Genomic DNA, 18,459 nt, shown 5'->3' with positions numbered 1-18,459 from the left:
TGCTCCGGGCGCGCCCTGTGACGCACTTCCTGCGCGGCGGCGGCGGCAGCGCGCCCCCGGCGGCTCGGCGGCGGAGCGAGGCGACGGCCCGGTCCGCGTCGAGTGGCGGGCGGCTGGCCGACGGGAGCCGGGGCGGGGCGGCGGCTGCCAGCGAGGGAGCGCGCGGGCGGCCTAGCCCCGCCCCCGGCCCGCCCGCCCCGGTGACCTTCAGGGCCCGGGCGGCGGGCGCAGGCCCCGGCGGCGGCGGCGGCGGCGCGATGTTCGTGCAGGAGGAGAAGATCTTCGCGGGCAAGGTGCTGCGGCTGCACATCTGCGCGTCGGACGGCGCCGAGTGGCTGGAGGAGGCGACCGAGGACACCTCGGTGGAGAAGCTCAAGGAGCGCTGCCTCAAGCACGTAAGTCCGCCGCGGCTCCAGGCCTCCCCTTCCCTCGCCCCCTTTCCCTGCCGCCCCCCGACACCCGCTGGGCGCGCCTCCGCGAGCCGGCCCTGCGCCCTCCGGTTTCACCTCGACGACCGCCCGGGAGGCGGGGGCACGTCGGGAGTGCAGGCTCGGCGAGGCGAAGTCGCCGCCGGAGCGGAGTCTCCTGTGCTTCCAGCATCCGTGCTCGCTGCTGGGGTGAGGGTCGTAGTTTGTCAGCAGCTCCCCGCTGCTGGGAAGTGGTGCCCGCGAAAGTAGGGGCCCGCAGGGAGAGGCGCCTTCTGCTAACCTGCGGAGCTGACTGCTTGGAGCTGTTTCCCGTTGGCTGGCGTGTGGGCCGGGGCCTGGCTCTGGCCTCTCCGTAGCTCGAATCCCTTAAAATAGTGCGGCTGCGGGACTCCTCCCTGCGCCCTTGCTTCCCCGAGGCCTGTAAATTGATCACATGGGTAGGGACGGGAGAAGGGGCTTCTCGCTGAGAGAGTCGGTTTTTAAAGTCTGTTCACATGTAATACTCCTCGTCCAGTTCCTTAGGTGGCTAGTTTTTGGAACTGGTTCTTGGCTTTATCTCTGTAAACAACCAGCTCTGTAAGGCGGGCTGAGATATCTCTCTATCTGACTCTGGCTGAGGAAACTCTATCCTTTGCACAGTGTAGCGTCTCCATGTCAGAGTTTAGGGTAAAGGAGGCCGCAGCTTTGTAGTGGGCGGTGCGTGTGCTGAATCCTGTGTGTACGAGGTGGTCTCTGGGACCCGCCTGCAGTTGCTGCTGTGTGACTGCCCACAAGATGCTTTTGGGTCCTTGGTTCTGTAACTGTCAGAGGCAGGCCCGAGCCCCCTTCTGGACCCTGCTGCCTGCGAATAACTGTCTTGGTCTCGCATCAGGGAGGCAGACCACCTGGGCTCACACCCTTGGGCAGGTGTGTTTCCAGCACTCTCTTCTCTTCTTCTGACCCAGTCCGGCGATGTCACCATCTAGAAAACCACCATGACGGCACTAGGCTGGCACGCTGAGCGCTCCCTGACCATCCAGACTATTTTGTGTTGCTTGTTTAGTAGGGTTTGTGAAGACCCCCCTGCGGGCTGTGTTCCAGCTGTTGCAGAGGGAGCTCCTCGGGGTCGGATTTCTAGTCACACACCCCGAGCCAGACTGGGAGGGCCCAGAGCAGACGTGTGGCGGAATAGCATACGAGCCCACCGCTCCGTCCCAAACGTCGCGGTAAAGCGAGCCTCACCATAGAGCTAATTCCACGAATTCTCTGGTTCCCTGGTGCATGTAAAATTACCTTTACCCTGCAGTCAGTTCAGCGTGCGGTAGCATCGTATGTAGAAAAGACGGCAGTCCTTCCTTAAAAATAATGCTGCTGGGAAAATAGCACGATAGACTGGCTTGACAGAGGGTGCCACAAACCTTCAGTTTGCAAAAAGCACACCGTCTGGGAAGTGACATAGGGCAGGCACGTAAAACGAGGCATGCCTGGACACGGACAGACCCGCATGGACATGGCCTGTCACCTGCTGAGTCAGGCAGGGTGACGTCAGCGGGTATATTGGTGTGGCGTCTAGTTTAACTCACGGAAGGTAAGGGTTGGCGTGGCTATGGTGGCGTTATTTTATGGAGGGGAACAGAAGCGGGAACTCTTTGGTTCACAGCTGGTTGCTAATGAATCTCAAGAGCACTTGGGTTTAATCAGGCCGCCGGTTTTGACATGTTCCTGATATTATTCCAGTCGGGATTTTTCCTGGCCAGATCCTGCTTTGAACTGGGGTTTTATTCCGCTCTGCAGTCTCTCCAGGTGTGGAGGTCCAAGCAGCAGGTCCGAGTTTCACAACCAAAGGGTTAACACATGTTGTGGAACTTGGAGCTGAGCTGTCCATGTGCCGCCTCTGTGCCCATCCTGATCTGTGGGCAGAGTTTGCTGCCTCGGGAGCCAGTCAGAAGGCATCGGTTAGGGAGGAGCGTGCTCAGGTTGTGTACTTGACTGTCACCCTGGAAACCAGCCCTGTGCTTCTGTGCCCCCCCCCCCCCCCCCCCCGTTTCCTCTGGTGCAGCTTAAGCTGGCCTTCTTTCTTCCTTCCTTTGTCCCTCTAACCTGAGGGGACACTGTGGGTTCCCCCCCCACACATGGAATGTGGGTTTTTTGTTTTTTTTTTAAATTTTCCCACTGTACAGCAAGGGGATCAGATTTTTATTATTTTGTTAATACTTTTTTGTTTGTTTTTAGGGCCACACCCACGGCACATGGAAGTTCCCAGGCTAGGGGTCGCATTGGAGCTGTGGCTGCCGGCCGACACCACAGCCACGTCAATGCTGATCCTTAACCCACTGAGCAAGGCCCGGGCTTGAACCTGCGTCCTCATGGATGGGAGGGAGTCAGACTTGTTTTCGCTGAGCCATGACCAAGTGCCTGCGTATTTTTTAATTAACAAAGTTGCTTTATCGATGAGTTTCCTGTTGTAACCCTTACAGAAGTGGATTGCTCCTGTGGCTTTCCTTTCTGGGTTTATGTGAGTTGGGATCACCAGGCTTAGGGGAAGGGGCAGAGTAAACCATCCTGTGTAACAGGAGTTTGATGATTTTGAGAAAATGACCCCTGTGACGTGGCGGGTTTTGTCTGTGTGTGTGGCAACTGGCATGAAGCGGCCGGTGTGCAGCCTGCTCGTGTGGCCGTGCACTTTTCTCAGATCACACGAAGGTGTATCTTCAAGGGCAGACCACAGCTAGCGTGAGAGAGACTGGCCTCCGGCCGGCGGGTGTCCACCCTCCCTGCCCCCGGACGGGCTGTGCTGGGGCCCTGGGCTGCCGCTCCCGGCCTGCTCCCGGCGCCTCTGCTGAGGACAAAGGAAGGAGTGAAATTCGCACGCACAGCATGATGACTCATGGTGTGTTTTGCTCTGGCGGCTGTTGACACCCGCGGACTATGGTTTTTTCAGGAAGCTGCTGATGGTTTTGGAAAGTCATGTTTCATAGACTGTATTCTGGACTTGACTGATCGGCCCGCCTGCCCATCTTAAAACGAGAAGAAGCACGCCCTGTATTTCTGGGAGAGGAGCCACTGTGCAGTCACAGGGAAGGGGGTCCCCTGTGCTAAAGCCTGCCGGGGGCTGCCATCCCCTTCGTCCTCCCCCCTCACGCCTGGCCAGCCCTGTGTGCATACGTGACAGCCCCTGGGAGTCTGTATGACCCTCTTTTCCTGTTTCCGGTGGTAGATTTGCCAGAACTCCTGCCTGCTCTTGAGGCCGGCGCAGGGAGGTGAGGGGCCGGTTTCCCTCCTGGGAGCTTGGACGCATGTGGCGGATCTTTGAGCTCTGGCAGCAGAGCGGGGTGTAAAGTTGCTCTGATGACCGAGGGGGCCGTGGGGACGCTGGCGCTGGGGCCCTGGGGGGGGGCAGCCTCCCTCCAGCCTGTGCTTCAGTGCCTCCCCTCGTGTGTCCTGGGGCTTTTGGGCCCCTGAGTAGTGAGATGCGACCACGTGCCCGTTGCCCCACTTCGAGCTCCCGGGGGCGGGGGGCACCACCCCTGGAGCTTCTTGGGGTCTCTGTGGCTGTGGCCTGCTGGGCTGGGGGCTGAGCCGAGGCCGGTCGTGTCTGCTCGGGGCCTTGTGGCTTCGGGTGGCCAGGGCCCTGTCCCCTCTCCCTGGGGACCAGCTTCCCTCCCCGCTCCGTGTCGCTTACCTGGGGGGTGGGGGTGCACCAGTCACGCTTGGACCGTTAGGTTCTCGGGAAACATGGCCCTGCTGGTCTCGTTTTTAAAGCACTCGCCAGGTCTTTCCAGACCAAGGAAGCAGCTCAGGCTGCCACCCGTTGCCAGCAGGATATCACGTGTCGAGCTGGGAGCCCGTTTAGGGTGTGGGGAGGGGGTGGACAGGGCACAGCCTGCGGGGGCCAGGTGGCCTGGCGTTTCGTTTGGCCTCCCCCGTTGCCAGGCCTTCGGGGCTCTCTGCCTTCCCTTCCGGGCCATCCGAGGGTGGCGGGTGGCGTGTCAGGCCCGGGGCCCTGGTCCCGGTCGGGACCTTTTCCTTTGGCCTGGGCACCTGCTCTCTGCCTTCCCCAGTGTGCTCCCGGGAGCTCGGAAGACCCCAAAAGCGTGAGCCATCACAAGTTAATTCACGCCGCCTCCGAGAGGGTGCTGAGTGATGCCAGGACGATCCTGGAGGAGTCGGTCCAGGACGAAGGTGAGGGGCGGGGCCGGGGGCGGGGCGGGGGGCGGGGCGGGGGCGGCTCCTACGGGCCCAGTGGGAGGGGCCGGACCGAGCCGAGACGGTGTCACCTTCCCTTTGCTGAAACAAAAGGTGCCCCCGGCATATCTGTGCAAAAGAGCAGCCACTGAAACGGAGCGAGCCGCCTGCCCCTGAGACGCCAGCCAGGCCTTTATTCTCGGTTCCGTCTCAGCAAATCCGCGGCCTCCGGAGCGGCCGCCCGCCTCGTGCGGGGCCGGAGCCTGCGGTTGCGGCGGGCGTTTCAGGCGCCGAGGGAGACCTTCTCAATGTACCCGTGTCCCTGGGGTCCCTCAGAGTTGTGGGGGCGCCTGGGGAGAAAACTTTGGTTTTCTGCGTATTCAGAGCCCGGTCTAATCCCGGGGCTCCCCGAAGCCCCCTGTGGCAGGCGTGTTGGGCTGGCCGGTTGCTTCCAGGCCGCGTGGGGGCTGCCCGGGAGCCGAGCACACGGTGGACGGTGGCCTGACCCCACGCTGCAACCTCACAGGCTTTCGAAACGGAGGCCCTGGAGGAAGAACTCGGGTCGCCTCTGCTGACCCACAGCAGGCGCTTGCCAGGCCCGGGGCCGTGGGTGAGCGGGGGCTGCAGACCAGGGCCCCGGGCGGGGGGCTCGTGCGCAGGCTCCGTGGGGCGTGCTGGGGGGACCCTGCCTCTCTGTCCTTGGGCCCCGGGCGCCCCTCATGCCACTGTGTGGGTCTGAGACAGTGGACGTCTTCCCTAGATGTCCTGCTGTTGATCAGAAAGCGGGCCCCGTCGCCTCTCCCGAAGATGGCTGAGGTCTCGGCGGAAGAGAAGGTGAGTTTCCGAGCTGGGGTGGGGGCGCTGGTTGGTCGGTGTCGCCCGCGTCAACGCTGTTGAGGAGAAGCATCTGGGTGCTGCTGTCCGTGCTCCCTGCCGGGCCCTTGTCGCCGGAGGCATGGGCACCAGCCCTCCTGGTGGCTGCTCCCGTGACCAGCTCCACCTTCGGGGCTGTGGCCCCCTCTTTACCCTCGAGCCCCCGCCCCTGCCCCCGAGGCCACTCCCGACGGGAAAAGGCCGGAGCCGCTGAAGAGCACCCACTGAGTGGGGCGGGGAGTGCGGAGGGCTGGCGACGGCGCCCGGCAGGGCGGGGCGGCTGTCCCTTAGCGGGGCTCCTCGGATGCCAGGCGCTGGGAGGACCGTGTGGTCGTCACGCAGAGAATCCGCTCTTCCGAAGGCTGTTGAGGAGGCCCGGCCGCCGTCCGTGCGGTGCAGGGTTTGTTCTGTACATGGGCCTTTTCCTGATCTTCTGCCGGATGCCTGCTGTGCGGGGCACAGCTGAGCCCTGCTGGAGGGCATCGAGTGAGCATCACGGCCAGGACTGAGCTCCTGTCCCACGCTCGCCCTGAGACGCTGGGAGAGTGTCCACCCCAGAGACAGCAGGCCAGCCTCTTCGGCCTGGGCCTGGGAGCAGGACGAGCTGTCAGGGTCCCCTCCGGGAGCCCCTTATCTGCAGCCGCACTCGTCCCGCCCCCCTGCCCCAGCCGGGCCTCTTTCCCAGAACTGCGGGGCCACCCGGCTCCCGGTTTACCGTCTTGGTCGCCGGCAACAGCGTGAACCTCGGTGCCCGAACCTCGACAGCTGTGTGGACAGCAGCGTCCCATCACCCCCACGCTCCGGTTGCAAGGGGCCCTCACCTTTTGTCTGCACGTGTTTGAAAGATGAAGCAAAATGTTAATGCCTGTCAGTGTGAATCATTGCCAACGTCAAAGTAGCCCACGTAGTGAAAAAGTCACGCCACGCTGCGCGTCTTCCGTAAAACTCAGCAGCACCCGCATCCCTCCCGCGTCACCCTCGAGAGGCCGCCCTCAGCTCTCCCGCCTGCTCCTCCGGCTCCTTCCCGGCCTCTGAGCCGCCTGTGCGCTGACGCCTCTTGGAGACCAGCCACAGCCCCCGCTGGCTGCCCCTCGGAGGCCTGGGTGTGGCCGCGCCCCGCGAGTCCCCGTGGGAGAGGTGGGGGGGCTCGGCCGCTCTGTCGTTGGGGGAGTTGCTGAGGCCCGCGAGCCTCTTGCTCACCGAGTCTGCGTCCTCCTGGAGTCGGTCACCACTTCGCTGTTTTCTTTGTTTTCTGGGGACTTATCCCTGATTGTTCTCAGATTCTTCCCCCAAACGGAGGACCGCTCTGAGTACAGGGTTACAAGTGTGAGGCCATCTGCCAGCTCCCCGCCCTCCCCTCCCAGGTCTGTGGGCCCCCGACCGACCGACCGACCGCGGGCTCAGAGCCGCCTCCGTTAGCGCACACAGGCTCAGGCCCGCGCGGGGGGCTCAGCTGGGCCCTGCGCGCGCGAGTTGGAGTCAGGTCTGCCTTCCTCTGGGGATGCCCTGCTGCCGGCTGTTTGTCGGGTGTTGGGCAGAATCCCGTGCCTGCCGTTTGAGGGGCTGAGGTCCCGCTTCCCTGCTGGCTGCGAGCGGGGCCGCCCTCCTCTCCTGGAGGCCACCACACTCCTTGCCGCACAGGGGCCTCATGTGCCGACTCCCTCTTGCTTTGTATCTCGGCGGCCAGAATTCACCCGATTAGGTCAGGCCCACCAGGGCCCGTGTCCTTCAGGTCGCTGTGCCTTGTGACCTGGCCTAACCCCAGAGTGAAACCCACCTGCTCACAGCGGGGGGCCCCCAGCGGGACCGGCGGGAGCAGGGCCGCGGGCGTCTCGCTTGTGTGCCTGCTTCAGAGTCCATGGTCTCGCTCCTGCCTCGCTCCTTGCTTTGGGGGCCAGACCCCCTCTGGCCCCCAGGAGGAGCAGGGGCCCTGAGGCTCGGGCCCTGGGCTGCTGGGCGTCTCTGCGTCCCCGGCTTCCCATCCTCTGCTGGAGCCGCTCCCTCCCGCCTCCGTCTGGGACGCTGAGGTCCCGATGCTCTTCGGAACTTGCAGGTCTCGCCCCGTCACTGAGCCTGCTGCTGAATCTGGAGACGCGTGGGTTTTCTTTCTGGAAGTTTTCCGGACTGTTTTGGGTCATTTCCTCCCCTCGTGTTCTCTTTCTGGAGCTCCCGTTCGTCAGATGTTGGAGCTGCTTTCTGAGAGAGTTCCTTGGCTTTGTCTTCTAACCATCCTCTCGCCTTTTTTATCTGGTTATCATTTTATTTTATTGTTATTGTTTTGGCTGCACCCAGGGCCTGTGGAAGTTCCCAGACCAGGGACTGAATCTGAGCTGCAGCTGCGGCAATGCCGGGTCCTTAACCTACTGTGCCAGGCCTGGATTGAACCCAAGTCACTACAGACTCAACACCAGGTCCTTAACTCTGCACCACAGCGGGAGCTCCTCTGGTTGTAGCTTTTGGTTTTCCAATCAGGTTCTCGTTCTCGGGCCATCTTCTGTAACACCCCGTTGTGCTCCTGTGTCCGTGAGTGTCGTGAAGCAGCGCTTTCTGCTGTTAAAGCTCGGCCGACCCTGTTTGTCTCTTTCCTGCACGCTCTGACTCGTCCCGCTTTTATCTTGGTCTCTGTCTTTCACGTGGCAGACTTTCCTCGCGTCCCCGTCAGAGGCCTCGGGGGCTCACTGGCTGCTCTCCGTGCCTGGCGGCTCGTGAGGCCAGTGGGCTCCGCTGCGGGCAGAGACCCAGCCGTGCGCCTCGTGGCCGTCCCGTCCTCAGCTCCCCGCTCACCCCCACCGTGCGGGCCTCCCCCTGCTCGCGGTCGGCCTGGCCTGGTCCCCACACGCTCTGGGTCTCCGCCTTCCCAGCTCTGCTGGCCCCCCAGCTGTCTGCTGCCTTCCGAGAATCTGGTGCCATTTCTCCCAGTCTGGGCTCTCTCTTCCTGTTCTTGTGCGTTTCTGCCGTCTTCGTTCCTTTGCTGTCGCGTCGGGAGTTCCAGAAGGAGCAAAGGGGACTGCACGTTTCCGGCCGGCCGGGCGTAACTGCAGGTCGCGTGGTTCCTCCGAGTTGACCGTCACTGTGTGGTGGCCATTCCGTGGCCACGAGAAGCCGTGTCTGTCTCCTCCTGTCCTGCACTGCCGCAGTCTGGCGCCAGCAGGCCGTGGGGGTGTCTAGCGTTCTGTCCCCGAGGCCGTGCACAGAGCCCTCTGGAGACCCCCCTGCTGGTCAAGGGGCGTTGGGTTCCAGCTCCCGGGGAGCCCCGTTCTTGCCCTGTTAGCGCTGTTTCTCAGCAGTATTCACAGTCCTGCCTGTTGCTGCTCTTATGTTCACTTCTGACTTTCTGACTCCTTTCCATGTTAGAAGAAACAAGAGCAGAAGGCCCCGGATAGAGACGCTATATTCAGAGCCACGGCCAACCTGCCCTCCCGCGACATGGACCGGGCCGCGGTGCAGACCAGCCCGAGAGACGTGAGTGCTCGCGGGGCTGCCGGCCTCCCTGGGGCCATGGCCGCTGCGGCGGTGGGGGGTGCTTGGGGGCCCTGGGGAAGCCAGGCGAAGGGGGTACAGGCACTCTGAGTGCTGTTTGGGGCTTTTTTGTAAACCTGGCATTAACTCAGAATAAGAAGTTTGAAAATGAAAAGATAGAAACCGCTGGAGAAGCGGACGTCACGTCCTGAGTTTGGCAAGAACTGTTGGCTGGAACTCCGGGCTCCTGGCTCTTTGGGACTGGCAAGTTCTAAGTTACCACTGAGCCATGACGGGAATCCCAGTGGATTGGCACGTTCTAAGTTGCAAAGCTGAGCCTCTCCAGCGCTCCCTTGGGGGCCTTGGCCGGACCTGGGGCACCCCTGGGACTGGTCCGGTCTGAGCGCTCCCTCGAGCCCAGGTCACTGCAGGAACAGACCTCTCCAGCGCTCTTCCGGGGAGTTCCGTGGGCACCAGGGCACCAGAGCCCGGGTGCCCCCGCCCCCCGCCCTTGTGGTGTGTCTCACGTGATGGGGCGGGTTGGCAGGGTTTCTGAGGACGCCCCCCGCCCCCCCATTGAGAAGATGAGTTAGCGGCAGGCCGTCCTTGCGGCCGGGGCGGAGTTAGAGACTGCGAAGCCCGTAGAATCCGTCTGTTTTCCTCCGTGAAGCCAAAGGGGGGCTTCGCTGACTCCGTGACGGGCGGGCCGGATGCCACCCTGGGCCAGGGCGCCCAGGGACGTCCGCGGGTGTCGGGTTTGTGCCGCTGGCCGGGAGGCTGCGGGCCCTGGCCGTCTCTGCGGGCCCGGCCGCTCCTCCCCGCCCTGCGGACACGCCTCGTTGCCCTCTGGTCTCGTCTCCCGCTCGGTGTCTTTTCGGGGTCTGGCTCGCGCGTGGGGAGCCTCAGGCCGGGCGTGGCCCTCAGAGCCCGGGGCGGGGGGCGCCTTCCTCTCGCCGCAGTTCCAGACCGAGCTCCGGAAGATCCTGCTGTCCCTCATCGAGGTGGCACAGAAGCTGCTGGCGCTGAACCCGGACGCCGTCGAGCTGTTCAAGAAGGCCAACGGTACGCGCGGGCCCTCGCCTGGAGCCCATGGCGAGGCTGGAGACGGGGCTTCGGGGGGCCGCGGGTTCGAGCCCGGGCGCCCTTGGCCACGGGCGTCAGGTGCTCCGTGGCCGCCGTTGCTCACGCGCGTCTGCCGCCCGCAGCCATGCTGGACGAGGACGAGGACGAGCGTGTGGACGAGGCGGCCCTGCGGCAGCTCACGGAGATGGGCTTCCCCGAGAGCAGGGCCGTGAAGGCGCTGCGCCTGAACCAGTACGTGCAGCGGCCCCTGGAGCCCGCGCCGCTTGCATCGTTTCCCAAGTGAGAGGGTTTGGACCCTTCCCCGGGCGCCTGTGCAGGAATAACCCGATGGGGCGTCTCCCAGCGCTGGGGGGCAGCCGGAGGTCAAGTCGCTTGCTGCGAACGTGTGTCGCTCCGTCTGCACGTGTTACCGGGCTCTTGCCCAGGTCTGGTGGCGGCAGACGCGTGTGCGGCCGGCTCCCCAGGGGTCCCCTGTGGGCCCCGCCTTTAGGCCCGTGCCCTCCATTTCTGTTCAGCACTCGAGCCGGTCACCTGTCCCCAGGACACGGTCGGCAGGCCTTGTGCTTCGGACCCAGACGCACGCCTCCCTGGCAGGCAGCCCGGGCCGGCGATTCTCCCCCAGGGTGGGCGGCTCCCGCCGCGGGCGCAGAGCCCAGCGCCGGCCGGTGCCGCAGGGCCGTCTTCTCTCGCAGCATGTCGGTGCCTCAGGCCATGGAGTGGCTCATCGAGCACGCGGAAGACCCCACCATAGACACGCCGCTGCCGGGCCCGGCCTCGCCGGGAGAGGCGGCCGCCGCGGGGCCCAGCGCCGGGCCCAGCGCGGAGGAGGGGGACGAGGAGGCCCGGGACGAGCTGACGGAAATCTTCAAGAAGATCCGGAGGAAAAGGGAGTTTCGTGCCGACGCTCGGGTAGGTGCCGACGGCCCTGGCCCGGCTGCTTCCCCCCGGAGGCCGCGGCCCGGCCCGGCCCGGCCCTGCGGAACGGCAGGCCACGCGGGGGTCGGGGGAGAGGGGTAGATGGGCCGGCGGCGGCGGCTGTAGGGGGCTCCCGCTTTCTGTGGGGGGCTGCGCTTCCTCTGAACCATGAGTCCACAGGCCTGGCACTTTCTGGAAGCTCCGAGGCTCCCGTCTGTCTTCCGAGTGAGTGTCCCAGAGCCGAGCAGCTGGGCGGGGAGGCTGGTCAGGCTCGAGTCGAGGGCCCGAGGTCCACACGCTGTTGGCCGTGCCCCGCCAGCGGGCCCTAGCGAGCCCGCTCAGCGCCACCTCTTCTCTGCCGCCTGTCGTCCTGCCTTCGCATCTTCCCGCCCTCCTCTTCTCTGGGGGGTTGAATTTCAGTTTCACCTCGGATGGTTTCCTCCTTCGAGCACGGGCTGTTGTTCTCCATCCGAGGCCCACCCGCTTCAGCTGGCAGGGCTCTGATCCTTCCATCCTCTTGATTCCGCGGCCACGTCATCCCAGAGTGTGGGGCGTCTGGGGGCCGTGTTTCCAGGGGAGCCCCCACCCCCCCACCCCGCAGGCCACCCTCTGGGGGCGATTCAGAGCCCACTTCTGTGGGGCTGAGCCGGACCTCCAGCCAGGGGCCAGTTTTCCTGTGGCTCATCCCCTGCCCTCCCTCCAGGGATACAGACCCCTCTCAGGGGCCCTGCGTTGAGCTCTACGTGCCCCCAGGGCCTGCGTGCTGTGTGTGACCTCAGGCCCCAGTCCGGCCCGATAACGCCCGCGCGGGGGCCCCCCCACCCCCAGCACAGCCTCTGTGGGCCTGCAGTTCTTGTTCCTTTGGGAGTCTCCTCCTGTGCATTCACAAGTAGCTGGTTTACTTTGGTCCAGAGGAAAGTTTCTCATCGTCTCGGTGTCTTAGGGGCCAAGCTCGGCTCCAGCTTGGGAAGGGCAGCCGCTGCTGGCTGGGCCTTCTGCTCTTCGGCCGGGCTCTGCGCTTCGCCCTGTGGGGACCCGCGGGCCTTATGGGGCGGCTGCTGGGCCGTTCATCGTCTGGTTGCCGATTTAGAGGCTCGAGAGAAGGGGCTTCTGTTCCTGTCCCATCGGGAAGGTGTCCACAGGGATTGAGATGTGACTTTAGATCCTGGGGAGACCGGATTGGAGAGCACGGCTTGGACTTGAGATGCTCCCCTCGCCAGCTGTGGGCAGAGCCTGCGGATGCCAGGGCCCCATGTGGCAGCCCACGAGGGGTCTTTCCTGGACGGCTGGGAGGAGGGGTGGGGGAGCGTCCGCTCTCGCCCCCAGAAGTCCTGGGCCGAGACAGGAGTCAGGAGAGAGGAGGGTTTTTATTGGGACGAACAGGCAGGCCCTCCTGTCCTTGGCGTTCGAAGTAGATTCCCGGAGCTCCCTGGTGGCTCAGCGGGTTAAGGATCTGGTGTTGTCTCTCTTGTGGCGCTGGTTCAGTCCCTGGCCCCGGAACGTCACACGACGCAGGCACAGCCGAAAAGGAAGTAAACTGCCGGCGGTTTTATAGCGCGGGCGTCAGAATCCTCCTGCGTGGGGCTCTCACCCCAGCGGTCTCTGACGCCCAGAGGGAGGCCGTGGCTCGGGAAAGCAGACGAGGGGGGTTATAAGCAGAAAGTCCTGACTGACCGTCGGACGCACCGCGTGCGGTCTGGCCCCGCTGAGCCGTCTTTCCCGGCCCCCGCCCGCAGCTGGCGGCGGCGGCGTTGGGCCCTCTGGGCAGCAGTCAGGCGGCCTGCAGGCTGGCCGCCCACGTCCACCAGAGGGGGGCGAGGTCAGAGCGCGGGGCTGTGCGGTGTCCACATGCCGACCCTGGGCCCCCACTGCGAGCGGTCGAGGGCAGAAGGCGGCAGAGGCTTAAATCGCGTGGTGTGAGCGGCCGAGAGTTCAGAGAAGCCCGAGAGGCTTTGAAAAATCTGTTACCTTTTTGTGCAGAGCCGACCCTTTCAGAGATTGTGCGCTAAAGTCGGGGCAAAGCAAAGGGTGTGTTGTCCTGTTGGGGGTTTTTTGTCCTGAAAACGTACGTCCGTCCAACCCCCAAACGTTGGACATGGGGTCATTGTTCCTTCCAAAAATTAGCACGTGTCTATGCTTAAATCTCATTAATTGCGTTTAGCATTAATCTTAGTTTCCGTTTTTAAAGATAACATGTGAAGGAAACCTCTTTTTCTTTTTTTTCTCTGTCTTTTAGGGCTGCGCCCGCAGCATATGGAGGGTTCCAGCAGGGGTCGAATTGGAGCTGTAGCCACTGGCTTACGCCACAGCCACAGCCACGACTGCGACCTGCACCCCAGCTCACGGCAGCGCCGGATCCTTAACCCACGGAGCGAGGCCAGGGATCGAACCCGCATCCTCATGGATGCTAGTCAGGTTCCTTGCCACTGAGCCCTGACAGGAACTCTGAAAATGCTGTTTCTTGCGAAAATGACGGGCGTTTTGTCTGCACTGAAACGGAATTGCTCGTGTGCCCCTTTTCCCCGACACTCGCCCTGGATCATGTGAAGGCAGTTGTGCCCGCACAGCCGGGGCTGCCCCGGGGGGACCCGCGGCCCGTCCGCCCGCCTCTGGGCGGCAGGCCCTCACCTCGGCGCTGCGTCTCCCTGTGGTTCAGAAAACCAGGAAGCGTTCGGCCGAGGCCGTAGGGAAAGGGTTTTCGGAGAGCAGCCCCGGCGGCGTTTTAACCCAGCTTCAGCCAAGCGCCCAGACGCTTGCGGGCGCGGCCTCAGCCGGTGCCTTCTCCCCAGGCCGTCGTCTCCCTGATGGAGATGGGCTTCGACGAGAAGGAGGTGATGGACGCCCTCCGGGTGAACAACAACCAGCAGAACGCCGCCGTGAGTAACACCGCCGGGCGCCGGCGGCGGGCGCCCTGGGCTTTGCGGCAGGCAGGGCGCCAGGTGGGCGGCGGCGCCGAGCTTTCGGGCCCCGGGAGGTTCTCGCTTGGCCCTCCGAAGCCAAGCGCGCGTGCTGGGGCTGAGGGACGGGTTGGTGGACTTCGTTCCACTAGCGCCAGGAGGGACCCGCGCCCAGCGCGGCGGGGAGCTGCCCGGGAGGGGCTGGGGCGGCAGCTTCGCCCACTTGCGGGGTCAGAGCCGGGCAGTGGCCAAGCAGTTGGGAGACAGAGGGGCCTGGACCTGGGGGACGCCCAGTCCTGCCCGGCCGCTTCCCCGCAGCAGAGCCCAGCGTTCTTAGTTCCTCTCTCCGCCCCCTGTTCGCTGGCCGGGTGGGCTGCCTGCCGAGAAGACCACCCTGGGAGCCGGCTGGGAGCTCCAGCTGCAGCGCTTGGGGTTGGAGGGGGTCCGGGGACACTAACAGCTGCCGCCCTCTGTCCGCAGTGCGAGTGGCTGCTGGGAGACCGCAAGCCCTCTCCCGAGGAGCTGGACCAGGGCATCGACCCCGAGAGCCCCCTCTTTCAGGCCATCCTGGACAACCCGGTGGTGCAGCTGGGCCTGACCAACCCCAAGACGCTGCTAGGTGTGTGCCTTCTCTCTGCTGGTGCGGGCGGGCCCGGCGGCCACCGCGCAGGTGGCCCTGCTGATACTGCTGTCACCACACCCCGGTAGCTCCCGCCACCGCGAGTGCCGCGCGGGGCCCAGAGATTGGGCCCTGGTCGCAGTGGGACCGCCGCCTATGCGGTGGCTCCGTTCAAGCTTTGATAAACCAGTTAAAGTGGGTGATCCAGGCCGGCAGTGTAGACAGCAACGCAGGGTAGGGCCGAGCTTGAGGGCCTGTTGGTTGACTGGCTCTTACTCCTGTGAGGCGTTCCCGTGGCATTTTTTTCGACTGTGACGTGTATACGTACGGAAGGGTCTGTGCCTTTAAGAGTGTTATGCTTAAAGAGAATAATAAAACCAGCAACCAGTGCCTGCTGTTCAGCTTAAAAAACCCGGATTTTTAAAAGCCAGCGCAGCCCAGGCCCCAGGGGCTCCCCTCCCCCGCTGTGAGTGGCCCGAGAGCCTCCCCCGGGCCCTGCTGCCCGAGGCTGGTCGCTGCCTCTGTGTTCCAGGCAGGCTCCGCGCCGCGCCGGGCCTCTGTTCTAGAGAACTTCATCGCAAGGCGGTGCCAGGACTGGCCGCTCTGCGGCCATGGCACCTGCTGGTTCCTTGCCTGCCCGGCTGCCCTGCGCCCTCCGTGGCCCGCGGGAGGGTTTCTCCAGGCCGCCTGCTTCAGACAGGGCTTACCAGGCGGCCGTGAGTGTGCTGAGCCCGTTTGCCAGGAAGGTGGCGCACGTCCACAGCAGCTCCGAGCCCTGGTCCCTGGCCCCCCGGGAGCAGCCTCCCAGCGGGCACAGGTGCTTCTGCCTGCCTGGTCCTTTGCCTGACCTCAGAGGCCAGTCTGCTTCCAGCAGTTGCCTGCCGTCGGCCCCTCTGCCCGCAGTTGTCCTCCTCTCATCCAGGCGCTTCTTCCCCGCACGCCGATCCCGTCGCTGTGCAGGTTCCGCTGCTTTCTCCCCTCGGTGAACACATGTCCTGCTCTTGAAGCAGCTGAACGTTCCTGAGTCCTGGAGGAGGGCCCGCTGGTCCCACGGTCAGGAGACCTTCTCCTCTCTCCTAGTGGTTTTCGGGTTTTTTTTTTTTTTTGGCTTTTGAGGGCCGCACCCGAGGCATATGGAGGTTCCCAGGCTAGGGGATGAATCAGAGCTACACCTGCCAGCCTACGCCACAGCCACAGCAGTGCTGGATCCGAGCCACATCTGCGACCTACACCGCAGCTCATAGCAATGCCGGATCCTTCACCCACGGAGCAAGGCCAGGGATCGAACCTGCGTCCTCATGGATCCTAGTCAGATTCGTTTCCGCTGAGCCACGGCAGGAACTCTGAGAGTTATTGTTTATTTGGTAGATATTGTTAGGAATTGAAACCCAGAAGGCAGTGTCTCAAGTGACCCTGAGAAAACTGTTCCCTAAGAGTTTTTATTTGTACATTTGTTTTCAGCTGCGCCCAGGGGTGTGTGGAAGCTCCCTGGCCAGGGACTGAGCCAGTGCCGCAGCCGCGACCCGAGCCACTTGAGTGGCAGTGCTGGGTCCTTAACCCGCTGAGCCAGAAGAGAACGCCCTCAGATTTTTTTTTTTTTTGGTCTTTTTGCTATTTATCGGGCCGCTCCTGCGGCATATGGAGGTTCCCAGGCTAGGGGTCAAATCGGAGCTGTAGCCACCGGCCTACGCCAGAGCCACAGCAACGTGGGATCCAAGCCGCGCCTGCAACCTACACCACAGCTCACGGCAACGCTGGATCCTTAACCCACTGAGCAAGGGCAGGGACCGAACCCGCAACCTCATGGTTCCTAGTCGGAGTCGTTAACCCCTGCGCCACGACGGGAACTCCCGCCCTCAGGTTTTTAACCACAGATGCTTTTTCCCCTTCTGTCGAGATCGCCGGGTGGTTTAACATCTGCCACGTTGAGTGTTTCTCACGTTTCTGAAGCAAACCACCCAGAGCCGGTGACCCGGGCCAACACCACGTTTGATGTGTCTTCTCTTGATGCACCTGCTCTTTTCAAGGGGGGGTTTAGGAGTTCCTGCTGGGGTGCAGTGGGTTAAGGATCCAGCATTGCTGCAGCTGTGGCTGGGATTCGATCCCTGGCCTGGAACTTTCGTATGCTTTGGGTGTGGCCAAGAAAGACAGAGAGACGTTTTCAGTGGACACAGGTCTTTCTTTCTGTAGATGCATCACAGGTTATTTAACAGACGCTGTTCCTCTCTTGCTGGTTATTTACGTTGTTTTTCACTGGGCGCTTCCGAAGCTCCTCATCTTGGAGCTCTGTTCACAGGACGCCCCGTGCGCGCGCTCTGCGTCTGTAACGTGCAAGTGAGACGCGCGCAGAAGGTCCTGCCTTGGCGAACGCTCTGTGTGGTATTTCCTCTGTGCTCCTTCCCCCTGCGGTTCATCTTGCGGTTTGCTGGGTGGGGGGACGCGGGGTCCCCGTCCTCACCTGCAGCAGCACCCCGTACCTCCTTGTTCCGGGCGCTCCTGACCCTCCAGCTGGTTTTCAGAGGCGCGTGCTCAGGAGCGCCTGGCCCTGTTTTAGGGGCCGGGAGGGCCGCCCGTTGTGATCGCGATGGACTCAGACGTCCACGCCGAGCTGAGGCCCCCGTGGCCCCGAGCGGCTGTGAGCTCACATCAATGCTTTCCAGGAAGCCTGCAGGCTGGGGGCCGCTTTCCCAGCCGGGCCTTGACGTCGGCCGACCTGACAGGGTCCAGGGGGCGGGTGACAGCCCGTCCTGCGGTCAGCGAGCTCCCCACCACTTGGCCAGTGTGTCGGGGGTAGAGTTTCTTCCGGGGGCACCTCAGTGTGTAAAAGCGCTAAGTCCAGTTTTCATTTAAAGAACTGCTCAGTTCCATTTTCATTGTGCTCGTTTTTTTCAGTGATTCCCTTGAGCCTGAACACTCGGACTTTTCCCATTAGATGCTAGGTTGCAACAGCACCTTTGTTTCCAGTTGTGGTAGTGACCGGGGTGTCTGTCTTTCCTGCCTGACCGCTCTGTCAGCGTGGGCTTGGGGTGGGGTCACGTGGGCGCGGCTGCCAGTTCTTTAAGGCCCTGGCACCTGCTGCCGGGTGCTTGCCCGTTTCCGTGCCAGTGAACCCGCCCTCCTGCAAGTGAAGACACTGCTCCCGTTTTCAGGCAGCTGCATAAGCAGATCAGACCCGGCGGGCGGGGGGTTGGAAGGGCCTTCCGCGTGGCCCGGGCTGTCCCGGGAGCTGCCAGGCCGGGAGTCTGCAGCTGGGGAGGGCGCGGGCACTCAGCCGGCTCTGCTGTCTCCCCGCAGCGTTTGAAGACATGCTGGAGAACCCGCTGAACAGCACCCAGTGGATGAACGACCCTGAGACGGGGCCGGTCATGCTGCAGATCTCCAGGGTCTTCCAGACCCTGAACCGCTCGTAGGCCGCGCAGCGCGGCTCCTCTGCGCACCCCCAGCCGAGTCGGGGCAGGAGCGCCGACCCCCGGGGCCCCAGGCCGGGGGCGGAGAGGGGCCGGGGCTGCGGCTTCCACCTTCCTGCTGCACACCTCGGACGCCGCGTCTCCAGCCTCTGCCAGTGTTTACAGACAAGTGGCTGTCACACCGAGAAGGGTCGTCTCCCTCCGAGGGTCCCTGTGGGCTCTTGAAATGCTACTTGAATTGGCCTGTAGGCGCTGCTTGTAGAGTCCACGTGTTATTTGAGAGAGGAGGCATGTTTCAACCCAAAGTGTTAACGTCAAAGGTACTAACTTAAGTAGAATTCACAGATGACTTTCTTTAATAAATAAATCCCCTTTTGCAGTTTCTGTCCTGGTGTTATTTCGGTGCCCAAGTGGACGTCGTGTGCGCCCTGGCAGATGTTTGCATTCTTGGCTGAGAGCGGCTTTCCACGCCACTTCTGGTTTCTTGGCAAAGTCCCGTGTTTTAGTTGGAGTTAAAGTGCCGGCAGGGGAGTTCCCGTCGTGGCGCAGTGGTTAACGAATCCGACTAGGAACCATGAGGTTGCGGGTTCGGTCCCTGCCCTTGCTCAGTGGGT

General features: G+C 63.3%; 1 protein-coding gene across 4 annotated transcripts; it reads left to right on the top strand.

The window, feature by feature from the left end:
- Window positions 1-200: 200 nt before the first annotated feature.
- UBAC1 (UBA domain containing 1) lies at window positions 201-18,229 on the top strand. 4 transcript variants are annotated; one of them, XM_047768906.1, is made up of 11 exons: window positions 201-395; window positions 4,469-4,589; window positions 5,119-5,202; window positions 5,353-5,426; window positions 8,820-8,927; window positions 9,884-9,986; window positions 10,130-10,286; window positions 10,700-10,916; window positions 13,712-13,798; window positions 14,300-14,438; window positions 17,733-18,229. In XM_047768906.1, the coding sequence occupies exons 1-11, from the start codon at window positions 258-260 to the stop codon at window positions 17,846-17,848; spliced, it is 1,344 nt and encodes a 447-aa protein (XP_047624862.1). In that variant the 5' UTR covers window positions 201-257; the 3' UTR covers window positions 17,849-18,229. The 4 variants fall into 4 exon arrangements, with proteins under 4 accessions (XP_047624862.1, XP_047624863.1, XP_047624864.1 ...); XM_047768907.1 differs by having other exon boundaries at window positions 202-395; window positions 10,130-10,238; XM_047768908.1 differs by lacking the exon at window positions 5,119-5,202 and having other exon boundaries at window positions 202-395.
- Window positions 18,230-18,459: the final 230 nt, after the last annotated feature.

Source organism: Phacochoerus africanus, chromosome 2 (genome assembly GCF_016906955.1).
Source record: "Phacochoerus africanus isolate WHEZ1 chromosome 2, ROS_Pafr_v1, whole genome shotgun sequence".
Classification (NCBI taxonomy): Eukaryota; Metazoa; Chordata; class Mammalia; order Artiodactyla; family Suidae; genus Phacochoerus; species Phacochoerus africanus.
The sequence above is the reverse complement of the archived record's forward strand: the minus strand, read 5'-3'. Positions and strand labels throughout refer to the sequence as shown.